We start from the raw sequence: 12,915 nt of genomic DNA on the forward strand, positions 1-12,915 counted from the left end.
CAGTTCTTGTAAGTAATTAATCTCGAGTTACTTAGATATAACCAATTGATTGTAATAATGTACATTGCATGTAATTTATTGTGTTATATGTTGCTGAAAATTATGGTCCAATAGTCTATCTCTCTCTCAATCCCAATTCCCTCCTTTTCCTATTTTCTTCTTTAAATCTTCACTTATAAGTTATATTGGAAATTAATAATGGACTAAAATGACGCAAGACAAAATGTGTCCTTTATTTTCTCAGAGTCATTTGAGAGACTGCTTTTACCAAAAATATCATTCCTCATATGATAACATTCCCATTAATATTATCTTGATTTTACTATTCACTATCTCATATATATATATATATATATATATATATATATTATGTATAAACATTAGGGTTTACTCTTATTTGCATCGCCCATGTCTCCACGTCGCTTACTCTTATTACTACCCCATCTCTCACAAGGATATATATGGAGATACACACATTTTGTGCGTGTTAATGAATAGGGTATATTTATATAAGTGGGGTCTGTATAAATTAGCTATGGTCTGTCCATATGTATAATTAAATAGATATGATGCATTAAAGAATCACCAACCGTTTGATTTGGACGAGTCAGAGCTTTGTAAACGGAAAAAGATGTTTGATACGTACGTAAGTTATTAAGTTAGTGGCGATGGAGAGCAAATGAATCTTCGTACTACTGGGCTATAATAGTGCACCATAATTATATTGATCTCAATCTCATATTTACACAGTCTATGTATTATAGCTGGTCCTTCCTCTACATTTGGTCTCTCTCCCCATAAATGTCATACCACACACATATTAGATATATGATACACACACACAGATATATATGTATATATATATATATATATGTATATTGTTCTGCTGCTAAGAAAGAACATACATGACATTGACACATATTTTTATTCATTGCATTTTACAATATTGTGATGCCCTACTTTACCTTGATGGTTAAATGTAGATTTTTTTTTTTTTTTTTTTTTTTTTTTTTTTTTTTTTTTTTTTTTTTATCGGAATTGAAGTAATAGCATGTTATACTACTTAAATAGACGGCATGCACTTAGTTTGTCATGACTAGTGACAAATCTTGGTCAGGACATTGCGGTAAAAAAATTATTGGCAGTCTTAGCCCTTGATTTATAGGAGTTAATCTAGAGACGAGAGTATTTTATTACTCAAAATTGTCTTTTGAATTCTAAGGAAAAACATAATACAAGCTCAATTCATCATTTCATGTCATTTTATAGGGTAATCAGAAAAAAAGAGTCAAGTTCTGATCATAAAAATTACAAGTCCGTGAAGTTCGCAAGAGCTAATTTTGCTAAGTTTAGGAAGTACTAACTTTAAAACGAGCTCGTAAAATTCAGTGCTACATATACAAAACCTAATAAAAGTTCTCATTACATAGTTGTAATAAAATCATAATTAAAAAAATCCTAAAAAAAAAGACTTTGAAGGCCTGTAATTTAAAAATTTAAACCTTTTTGTTTTTTCAATGTCTCCCGAATATATTATGACACGTTGTCACTTGTTTAACACATTTAAACATAATTTTTTTAAGAAAATTGAAATTCTGATTAGTTGCAATGGCAAGATGTCGCACACAATGTGTTGACAATGTGTCTGACAACTTGTTTGAACACAGATATGGATAAACAACAAAAAGTGCAGTAAACAAAGTACACAGGATATGGTTACCCAGATCGGTGAAACACACCTACATCTGGGGGCACGCTGCCAGTGGAAAGGATTTTCACTATCTTGTAGTCAATAGTACACACAAGGTTATACCTGATTACAATCAACAAATCAATAAAACCTAGAGACTATTACTACCAGTGATCACCTAGACAGGGACTCCCCCTGAATTTGAGCTCCGTCTCAATTCCACTCTTCGAGCAACCTCCTGGCTCGGATGACCTTCAGTCTTCAGTTGTACGTGAACCCTCAATCACGAAAAGCACAAGAACCCAACTCTCACATACACTCAATCTGTGGAAAAGTGTTTGAGAGAATACACCACTTAAAACCAAAACACACAGCCTCCCAGTCCGCCGGTCTTGCACGTCTAAGAGCTCTGAGTGTTTGATCAAAAGTGTCGAGACTGCTAAGGGAGAGCACACGGCTTTTATAGCAGCTGGACAATCCTGGAAGATATCTCGGGTTTCCTTACCCGGCCTCATGCGAATATCTCAAAGTAAAGACTCCATCAAAGTGAATATTCGTGCAATGAAGATAGCAGCGGAGGATATCTTGCAATGAAGGCTCCAGCGAGGCAGATATCTTGTAATGAAGACAGCAGCGGGGCAATAACTCAGCAATAAGTCACCAGCGAAGCAATCTGTCGAAACTGGAAACTTGCCAGAAATACTGTCTGCACACACGAGGAAAGATGTCAATCCAGAAGATGAAACATAACACCCGACATCTTTCCATACCACTTGCACTAAAAAATAAAGCCAACAAAACAACGTAACAACAATCTCCCCCTTTGGCTATTTTTTAGGCAAGCACTTCCAGGACCAGTTCTCATACAAGCGTCATAACCAGAAAGAGAGTAAAAATAAATGACCTCATGACGCCTCTCCCCCTGATTGCCTCAAAAAGATACCAAAGGCAAGGATCGACCAACACAGAGGGAGGAACAAACAGCCTGAAACGGGAATGAGAACTAGGAAAGTACGATAGAGCTGTCTTACAAACCATCCAACGTGATCCATATCAGTCTGAAGCACAAAAGAAAAAGAAGAAAAAGATGTCTAGAAAAGAGAGTATTACAGACCAGAAAAGAATCAATCAACAGTATCCTGATCATTCTCAGAGACATACACATCATCTTCAGAATCAGAGTCTTCTGTGGCTTCAGAGATATGAGACCCAGCGGCAGGACCTGGTTGAGACGAGGTGGCAGAGCTCGGGGCAATAAGATCTTTGAGAAGAGCTTCACACATGACTTTCCTGGATGAGAGAGTCTCGATGGTCTTTTTCAGAATCTCAACCTCTTCAAGGAGTTCCTTCACCACTTTTCTCTGAACACCTTCAGTCATGGAACTCAAGTGAAGATTGCTCGCAGGTGCGTCAGATGTCTCGCCAGAAGGTCTGACAAGATCCTGAACATGTTTCCCTTCAAATAATTTGGGACTGAAGGAAAGGGCACCAGGACGCTTACCCACCACATCAGAGCTCCTCAAGATGTTCTTGTTTTGATCAAGCAGAATCCCAGTGATAAGAGAGGGAAAGCCGATGGGAAGCTTTACTGCAAAAGACTTGGCATGTTTTGCCAAGTGATCAAAAACAAAATCACCAAAGTCGAAAGAGGAGCGAGTACCTATCTGAAAAATGAGCCGAGCGAGATCTGCTGTGATGCTGGACCCATGAGAGGAGGGAGCCCAGTTGGCGATGCCAATGCGATATAGGACAGAGTACTTGACGGTGAGCTCGGCAGAGGGCAAAGTTCCCTTAGAGGGCCAGACCTTGGTCTCATTACCAGTAATTTCTTGCACGATGACGTCTAGAGAGGGAACACGATCAGCTGTGATGATCTTCCCACGACCCAAAAACTTGTTGATCACATCAGGAGAGATCTCAAAACAGTGACCTCTGAAAAAGACCTTCCTAAACTCTGGGTCTTCTGGAGAATCAAAGGAAGATGAGAGATTAACAATGAACTCTTTGACCAGCGCCGGAAAGAACACTCCAATGCCAGTGACAGTCCTCAGCATCTCGGCGTCGTGAAGAAGCTCCATAATGGCATCAATTTTCAGCGCCTCAGTGGACAGCTCCTTTTCAGGAAAGATGGCGCGATGATAGACATATCTCTACTTGAGAACACCGTCTTCTTTGTGGAAGGAGACATTATCCATGGGAGCAGCAGGGATATTCTTCGGCAGCTTTTGTCCTCCTACAGACCTTTTGTTTCCCAAACCGAGAGGGATAACAGAGTCTTCTTCTTCAATCACTTGGTCCTCAACAACTGGGGACAAGGGAGTCTGAGCCGGCTTCTTCACACGTTTCTTGATCATGTCCATCTTTTCCCTTTTCTTTTTCTGAGCCGGGATGGGGACAACTGGAGAGCTTTCTTCTGAAGACTTCATCTTCTTCCTCTTTTCAGACAGAAGAGTAGCCAAGCACACATCATCATCTCTCTGAGTCTTCTTCTTCAGAGAAGCGAGGATGTCCTCTGCAATCTCTTGAACCTGATCACCCTTCCTCTTTTGCCCTAGGGAAGATGTGGGCACATCTTTCGTGACATCTTTGTTCAAGCCCATCATGTCACCAATGACATCCTCAGGAGTAGGCTCATGATCATCAGGGCGCGAAATCTTATTTCTAGAACTAACATCAGGGACATTAGGAGCTTTGGGGTTACCTCGAACAATCTTATGAGGGCTCTCGATAGGAGACTCTCCAGACCTAACTTCTTCTTCGCGATCAGCATAGTCTTGTCCCTTTTCCGAGGAGGAACTGCTGGAGCTTGCTTCTCCTGTGATGTCGGCGATGGAGAGAGCAGCTTTCTTCAGAATAGCACTTCTGGCGGCAGAGAGAGATGGGTTCTTAGGAGGGACCGTCAACCCAGCGTTCGCACCTCCGGCCTGACCATCGGCGCGTATGCTGGGATTCAGACCTCGAACCCGGACACCATGCATGTTACTCTCAGCCCCAGGTTTCTTTGAGGCGACATGTTTCTTCTTCCTCGTGGCTTTCTCAGAAGGAGTGGTAGTACTGATTCCACTTCTCGTCCCAACCATTTTGAATAAAAATTTAGGGAAACTGCCACAAGGGTAACTGTCAAAATGGGTAAGAAAGCAAATACGGGAAACAAATCTTAAGAGCACTGAAGAAGAATAGGAAATTTCGAAATTCAAACAGGAAATAACTTCCCCTTCTTTCTCGGAAGAGTAACCGTCTGCATGAGTGAGAACATGGCAAGAAAAACGACGTCGCAACTTCAAGTGGGCCTTGAACGTTCCTAGGCCCTGAGAGACAACACTTGACAATATAGCCCGGCAAATCAGTCGAATGGGCCAACCAGAAACATGGGCCCATGAGAAAAATAACACACCAGTAACACGAACAAGAGTCAGCGAAGGATTAGCGCAAAAGTTAAGACCAAAAAATCCTTCGATAAACAATAATTGCTATTGATCAATAACACATAACCCAAGAGAAGATCTGAGATTTTCAAACCGGTTAGCATCCAAAGCCTTGGTGAAAATGTCTACAAGCTGTTTCTCGGTGTGAATGTATTCGAGTTTGATCTTCTTTTCTTCCACAAGATCTCGAATAAAATGATGTCTGATCTCAATATGCTTGGTCTTACTGTGTTGAACAGGATTCTTTGAGATGTTGATGGCGCTAATGTTGTCGCAGAATAATGTCATGACATCTTGTCCAACATCATACTCAGCGAGCATCTGCTTCATCCACAGAAGCTGAGTGCAACTACTCCCAGCAGCGATGTATTCAGCCTCAGCTGTGGACAAGGAAACACAGTTTTGCTTCTTGCTGAACCAAGAGATGAGATTGTTTCCAAGGTAGAAACATCCGCCAGAAGTACTCTTTCTATCAACCGTGCTACCTGCCCAGTCAGCATCACAGTATCCCACAAGCGTAGAAGAAGTATCATAGGTATATAGTAAACCGAAATTAGCAGTACCTGAGATGTACCTTATGATTCGCTTAGCTTGAGCCAGATGGCTAGCTTTGGGATTGGCTTGATAGCGCGCACAAACACCTACTGAGTAGGCTATGTCTGGTCGGCTGGCAGTGAGATAAAGAAGACTGCCAATGATGCTCCTGTAGAGACTTTGATCAACAGATTCTCCATGCTCATCCTTAGTGAGTTTGATGTGAGTAGCGGCCGGGGTCCGCTTGTGAGAGGATTTCTCCATGCCAAACTTTTTCACCAAGTTTTTGGCATACTTACTTTGGGAAAGGAAGATACCATCATTCATTTGTTTGATCTGAAAGCCCAGAAAGTAGTTTAATTCGCCGACCATACTCATCTCAAATTCTGACTGCATTTGTCGAACAAAAAGATCCACCATCTTGCTTGACATTCCTCCAAAGACGATGTCGTCAACATAAATCTGAGCTATCATGAGATTGCCATTCTCCTTTTTCACGAACAAAGTCTTGTCAACGCCACCTCGAGTATACCCATTCTGCACAAGAAATTGGGTCAGTCTTTCATACCATGCACGAGGGGCCTGCTTAAGGCCGTAGAGAGCTTTTCTGAGTTTGTAGACATGTTGTGGAGAGCTGGGATCTGTAAACCCTTTTGGTTGAGCTACATAAACTTCCTCATTCAGGTACCCATTGAGGAAAGCACTCTTAACATCCATCTGATAGAGCTTGAATTGCAGGTGACACGAGATGCCAAGCAAAAGTCTGATAGCTTCTAGTCTCGCAACAGGGGCAAAGGTTTCATCAAAATCAACGCCTTCCACCTGTGAATAGCCCTGCGCCACAAGTCTAGCTTTGTTCCGAGTTATATTACCATGTTCATCAGATTTATTCTTAAAAATCCATTTAGTCCCAATGACATTTACATTGTCAGGCTTGGGGACCAGCTCCCAGACTTGGTTTCTTTCAAACTGAACCAGTTCTTCTTGCATAGCATTAACCCAGTATTCATCATCAATAGCCTCGTTAACATTTTTTGGTTCAATCTTAGAGACGAAGCAGAGATTACCAATCATTTCCCGGTAGTTAACAGGAGGTTTTGGACGAGTCTTTATTCCTTCACTGATTTCGCCAATCACCTCATGAGCATGATGATTTTTCTGAATTCTTCGAGAGGGGACTCTCTATTCAGTCTCAGGAGGGGAGCCTTCATCTGGAACAATGTCGCTAACTTTGTCATCAGCATCAGTCCTGACATTTGGATTTCCAGTGAAGATGTCGTCCAAGGGGTTATCAGCATCTGTCCTGACATCTGGGTTACTGGGAAAAACTTCATCTTCATCATTAGGACTGTTAGTAGCATCATGATCATCATCATTTATCACCACATTTATTGATTCCATTATAGTCTTAGTGCGTTTGTTAAAAACACGGTATGCACGACTATTTCTAGAGTATCCAAGGAATATACCTTCATCACTTTTCGGGTCAAATTTTCGCCGTGGATCCCTGTCAGCAAGAATATAACACACCGAACCAAAGACATGGAAGTATTTCACATTTGGCTTTCTCCCCCTCCATATTTCATAATGAGTGCTGGAAGTACCTGGACGAATAGTAATTCTATTGTGAATATGGCAGGCAGTATTGAGAGCTTCAGCCCAGAAATGTGGTGGAATATTCTTGGCCAACATCATTACTCTAGCCATCTCCTGAAGGGTTCGATTTTTCCTTTCAACAATTCCATTTTGTTGAGGTGTGATAGGAGCTGAGAACTCATGTGCTATCCCTTCTTCAGTACAAAACTTAGCAAAGCTCATGTTCTCAAATTCCCTCCCATGATCACTCCGAATTCTGATCACTTTGCCTATGCTCTCTCCTTTTTCTCTCTGAACCTTCTTACAAAGAGCTTCAAAAACAGCAAAAGTGTCAGATTTTTCACGAATAAAATCAACCCAAGTGTACCTGGAGTAGTCATCCACACAGACGAACACATATCTCTTCCCTCCAAGGCTCTCGACCTGCATTGGTCCCATCAGGTCCATGTGGAGAAGTTCCAGAACCCGAGATGTGGTAAGATGTTGCACCATCTTGTGGGACTTCTTGACCTGTTTCCCAACCTGGCACTCACCACAAATTTTACCTTTGACAATCTTCAGGTTTGGGACACCGATGATAGCATTCTCAGAGACAATTTTCTGCATACTTCTGAGATTTAGATGACCAAGCTTTTGATGCCACAGCTTGGTTTCATCAGCTTTGGTCAAGAGACACTTGCTGGTTGGTACGGGGTTCCACATATAGTAGTTGTCACGAGATCTGTTTCCTCGCATAAGTTCATCCTGATCTTCATTAATCACCACACACTTATCACGAGTAAAGTTGACATGCAAATTCAGATCACAAAGTTGACTAATACTAATGAGATTAGCAGTGAGTCCTTCTACCAACAAAGCCTCAGTCAAACAAGACATACCAGGATAGTTTAATTGACCTTTACCCACAATTTTGGGTTTGACTCCATCTCCAAAGGTAACATGGCAGTTGGAGTAAGGTTTTACGTTGGTCAGGAAGGTGTGATCCCCAGTCATGTGACGAGAACAGCCACTGTCGAAGTACTAGTCATTCCCGGTGGAAGCACTCAGAGAGGTGTAGGCAATATTGGCACGATAAGAGGTATTTTTCACTCTCCATTCCAGCCGAGTAGCAGGTTGTTGATGAGAAGAGACACTTCTGTGGATGGACCTGTGTTGACGGACATTTCTCCCATACAAACGATAGCAGAAAGGACGGATATGTCCCTTTCTTCCACAATAATGGCATACCCAGCGAGGTCTGTTGACAGGAGACCTGTTTGGTCCAGATTGATGATATCGAGAAATGTCATGAAATTTGTTGTTACCAGATGGTTGAGGCAAGTTTCGTGACATCTGGCTAGTCTGCTTTTGAGGAACGAACGTAGTCTGGGATGATGAAGCTCCATGGGTATATCCAAGTCCCTTCATGTTCTTCGCGGGTTTGCCGATGGTGAGGATTTTGTCAAGACTGTCAGTCCCAGAATTCAGCATTCTAACAGTTTTAGTCATGTGCTCGAGTTCGCCATTCAGACGACTGACTTCCTTCTTTAGATCCACAACAGTCTCCAGAAGTCTTGATTTATCTTCAGTCAGGGTAAGGATGAGAGCACCCTGTTTGTCTAGAATCTGAGATTCCTCAACCCATTTGGTATGAAGGGTATTGTAGGCTTCATTCATAGCATCGTCAGATAGTTCATCATCAAGAACATATTTCTGAGAGCATTCACCAAATTCATTAGTAGACTCATGAGTATGAACAGAAGCAGTAAAGGCTACAAAATTACTTATCTGATCTGAGTCGCTCTCTTCATCTTCTTCATCCGAAAGAGTAGCGTTGTATCCCTTTTTCTGTTTCTTGAGAAAGTTGGGACACTCCTTCTGAATATGTCCAAATCCTTTACACTCGTGGCACTGAATGCCTTTGCCTTTCCCAGATCGTTCACCACTTTTACTATTCCTGTGAGGATAAGTATTTTTCTGGAAACGTTGTTGGAAGTTGTCCTTGACATCTTGTGAGACATTTTTCCCATTCATCTGATTGAGTCTTTTCATGACCCTGCCATAGTTTTTTGCAAGCATAGCAATAGTATGATCAATATCATTGTCAGAGTCTGAATATACCTGATCCCTTGGTTCATGAACAGAACTTTTGAGGGCCATCCCTCTTTGTTTCTTTTCCACCTTAGGAAGAGAGAGTTCAAATGTCATGAGAGATCCCATTAGCTCGTCGAATTTCAACGTCTTTAGGTCATGAACTTCCTCAATGGCCGTGATTTTCATCTTGAATCTAGAGCTCAAAGCTCTCAGGGTTTTTCGAACAAGATCTTCATCTGTCATGGGTTTTCCGAGAGAATATGATTCATTGGCGAGATCACGAATGCGAACGTTGAACTCAGCGACAGTTTCGTCCTCGAGCATCGTGAGAGCTTCAAAATTGGTTGTGAGGTACTGAAGTTTTTGTTCCCGGACCTTTGTAGTTCCCTCATAGGCAACAGCGAGGATTTCCCAGGCCTCTTTGGCAGTAGTGCAAGTATTTATCAACCTGAAAACATCTTTATCAACACCATTAAATATAGCATTGAGAGCACGGGAGTTACCAAGGGCCGCCTCATCCTCAGTGGGGGTCCAGTCTTTTTCCGGCTTGGTTCCAGTACGGGCTCCTTTGTCATCAGTAGTCATAGGAGCTTCCCACCCATGTATCACAGCTTTCCATGTTCGACTATCCAGGGACCTCAAGAAGGCGGTCATGCGTGCCTTCCAATATCCATAGTTGGTTCCGTCGAGTACTGGAGGGCGATTGACAGAACCTCCTTCTCGGGAACTATCCATAATAGGCAATCAGAAAGAAAATACAGGAAACCACCTAAGAGATCAAGGTGCCTGCTCTGATACCAATTGAAATTCTGATTAGTTGCAATGGCAAGATGTCGCACACAATGTGTTGACAATGTGTCTGACAACTTGCTTGAACACAGATATGGATAAACAACAAAAAGTGCAGTAAACAAAGTACACAGGATATGGTTACCCAGTTCGGTGAAACACACCTACATCTGGGGGCACGCTGTCAGTGGAAAGGATTTTCACTATCTTGTAGTCAATAGTACACACAAGGTTATATCTGATTACAATCAACAAATCAATAAAACCTAGAGACTATTACTACCAGTGATCACCTAGACAGGGACTCCCCCTGAATTTGAGCTCCGTCTCAATTCCACTCTTCGAGCAACCTCCTGACTCGGATGACCTTCAGTCTTCAGTTGTACGTGAACCCTCAATCACGAAAAGCACAAGAACCCAACTCTCACATACACTCAATCTGTGGAAAAGTGTTTGAGAGAATACACCACTTAAAACCAAAACACACAGCCTCCCAGTCCGTCGGTCTTGCACGTCTAAGAGCTCTGAGTGTTTGATCAAAAGTGTCGAGACTGCTAAGGGAGAGCATACGGCTTTTATAGCAGCTGGACAATCCTGGAAGATATCTCGGGTTTCCTTACCCGGCCTCGTGCGAATATCTCAAAGTAAAGACTCCATCAAAGTGAATATTCGTGCAATGAAGATAGCAGCGGAGGATATCTTGCAATGAAGGCTCCAGCGAGGCAGATATCTTGTAATGAAGACAGCAGCGGGGCAATAACTCAGCAATAAGTCACCAGCGAAGCAATCTGTCGAAACTGGAAACTTGCCAGAAATACTGTCTGCACACACGAGGAAAGATGTCAATCCAGAAGATGAAACATAACACCCGACATCTTTCCATACCACTTGCACTAAAAAATAAAGCCAACAAAACAACGTAACAACAAAAATAATGTGATGTAATAGCTTAGTCGGAGTGATATAATATAAGACGATGAGACACAAATGGTCCTCCGCAAAATCCACTCTTCCCAAGACTAAATAAATTCTGTAATCGACATTTTTTTTGTGATATAATTTTATTTTTTTATCAATTTTTCGGTGAGATACATTTTTTTTATCATTTTTTTTGTTTTTGTTTTTGTTTTGTCAGATATATGTGTGCCCATAAAAAAAAGGATATGTGTGAATAGAAGCACCCGAAGTTTACATTGTACGACTCTCTTTGAAAATGCTATTTTATGTTTGGCTAATTATTAACGAAGAATTTAGATTATACATATAAAAATACCATCAAAGTCAATGAAATCAATGTGGTTTTATATAATATATAGAGTAAAATTACATAAAACGAATATATATATATATATATATATATATATATATATACCTTCTTTTCCGATCACCGGAATTTCTTTCTAGCAAGCGGTTACCTCCCCTTGCTAGTCCCCCCCTCTGCGTCCCTTCTTTAGGATTGTTAGAGTTTTCGCCTCTTCCTCGTTCTCCGGCGAACTATGGATGACTTGTGCGAACGTTGGTCAGAACTGGGAGTGGATGACGATGATGACGAGAACGTGGTGATCTTCGACGATGACGACCTCTCGGCTGCGAATCCTGACCTCTCTACCTGTCTCTATGGCAAGCTGCTACGATCGAAATCTTTTAACAGAGGAGTCTTTCGAGCGGTCTTGATCAAGGTTTGGAAACCGAATGGTGCTCTCTCGATATCGGAGGATAACAATGGAATTTTTACCTTCAGATTTGGCAAGGCTTCTGATAAGAAAAGAGTGCTCGACTCAAGTCCCTGGAACTTCGACCGATCCTTGCTGGCTCTGCGTGACCCGGTGACTGAGACTGACCCTGCCGATTTCTTCCGATTCGTCCATTTTTTGGTTCAACTTCATGGTCTCCCTGAAAGAAATAGGTCAGTCAAAATGGGTGAGGTCCTGGGGATCAAGCTAGGAAAAGTCATCTCCGTCGAGAAGGATAATGAGGGGTTCATTAACGGTGACTTTATCAGAGTTCGTGTCACTATCGATCTCAGCAAACCTCTGAAGTCTGGTGTCTTTGTTCAGCTCGGTTCAGGTGCCTCTAAAACCTGGGTGGGTTTTAAGTACGAAAAGCTCCAGGACTTCTGCTACGCTTGTGGCATGATCGGCCATGGAGAGTCTGATTGCTCGGGCAATCAACCTAAGGATGGAGATAAGCCGAGGTTCGGGGCTTGGCTCAGGGGTGTGCCTCCCAACAGACTTGTGGAATCTGTATGGACGTTCAAAGGTTACGAGGCCTCTTTGCCAAAAGGTATGAAAGGGAAAGACTCGGTGAAAAATAAGGCTCATGACAGAGGCCACCTCCCGAAGACCTCCCCGTCTACGTCCAGGCCTCCGACCGGGCCCCCAGCACATTCTGGCCCTCAAGCCAAGCAGACGGCGGCCCATGCCCAGTCCCATGATCAACCTGTGAGGAATTCTTCGCCTGCCACGAGACACCCGACAGCGTCGAGTCCTCCGACGTCGGAATCTGCAGCGGAATCGACTCCCATGGCGGTGGAAATCCCGGTGATACTCAAGACGCAGAAGACAGTGGAAATCCCTGGGATAGTCAAGATCCATAAGGCAGGAGTTACCTCTGAATTTGGGGCTTCTCCGGCGAAACCAGATCTGTCTGAGAAGCCGCCAGATCTGTCGGCGAAATCTGCCCCCATCGGCATCCCTGGTGCCTCGACCCCGCGTCGCCTTGCGCCTCTGTCCCCAGCCACCCCGGCGCCGGTTGTCCTCACCCCGCCGGAGACGAAGGATAGAGAGGGTGTGAGGCCCGAGAAAGCCC

The 12,915-nt window shown here is 42.7% G+C and overlaps 1 protein-coding gene across 1 annotated transcript; it reads right to left on the reverse strand.

Annotated features, from left to right (window-relative positions):
• Positions 1 to 2,814: 2,814 nt before the first annotated feature.
• LOC149399024 (uncharacterized) lies at positions 2,815 to 3,768 on the reverse strand. Its single transcript, XM_089612444.1, has one exon. The coding sequence runs from the start codon at positions 3,766 to 3,768 to the stop codon at positions 2,815 to 2,817; it is 954 nt and encodes a 317-aa protein (XP_089468570.1).
• Between the last annotated feature and the right edge of the window lie 9,147 nt (positions 3,769 to 12,915).

Source organism: Urtica dioica, chromosome 4 (genome assembly GCF_054948205.1).
Source record: "Urtica dioica subsp. dioica isolate 48M chromosome 4, U.dioica_male_clone48M_v1_H2, whole genome shotgun sequence".
Taxonomy (NCBI): Eukaryota; Viridiplantae; Streptophyta; class Magnoliopsida; order Rosales; family Urticaceae; genus Urtica; species Urtica dioica.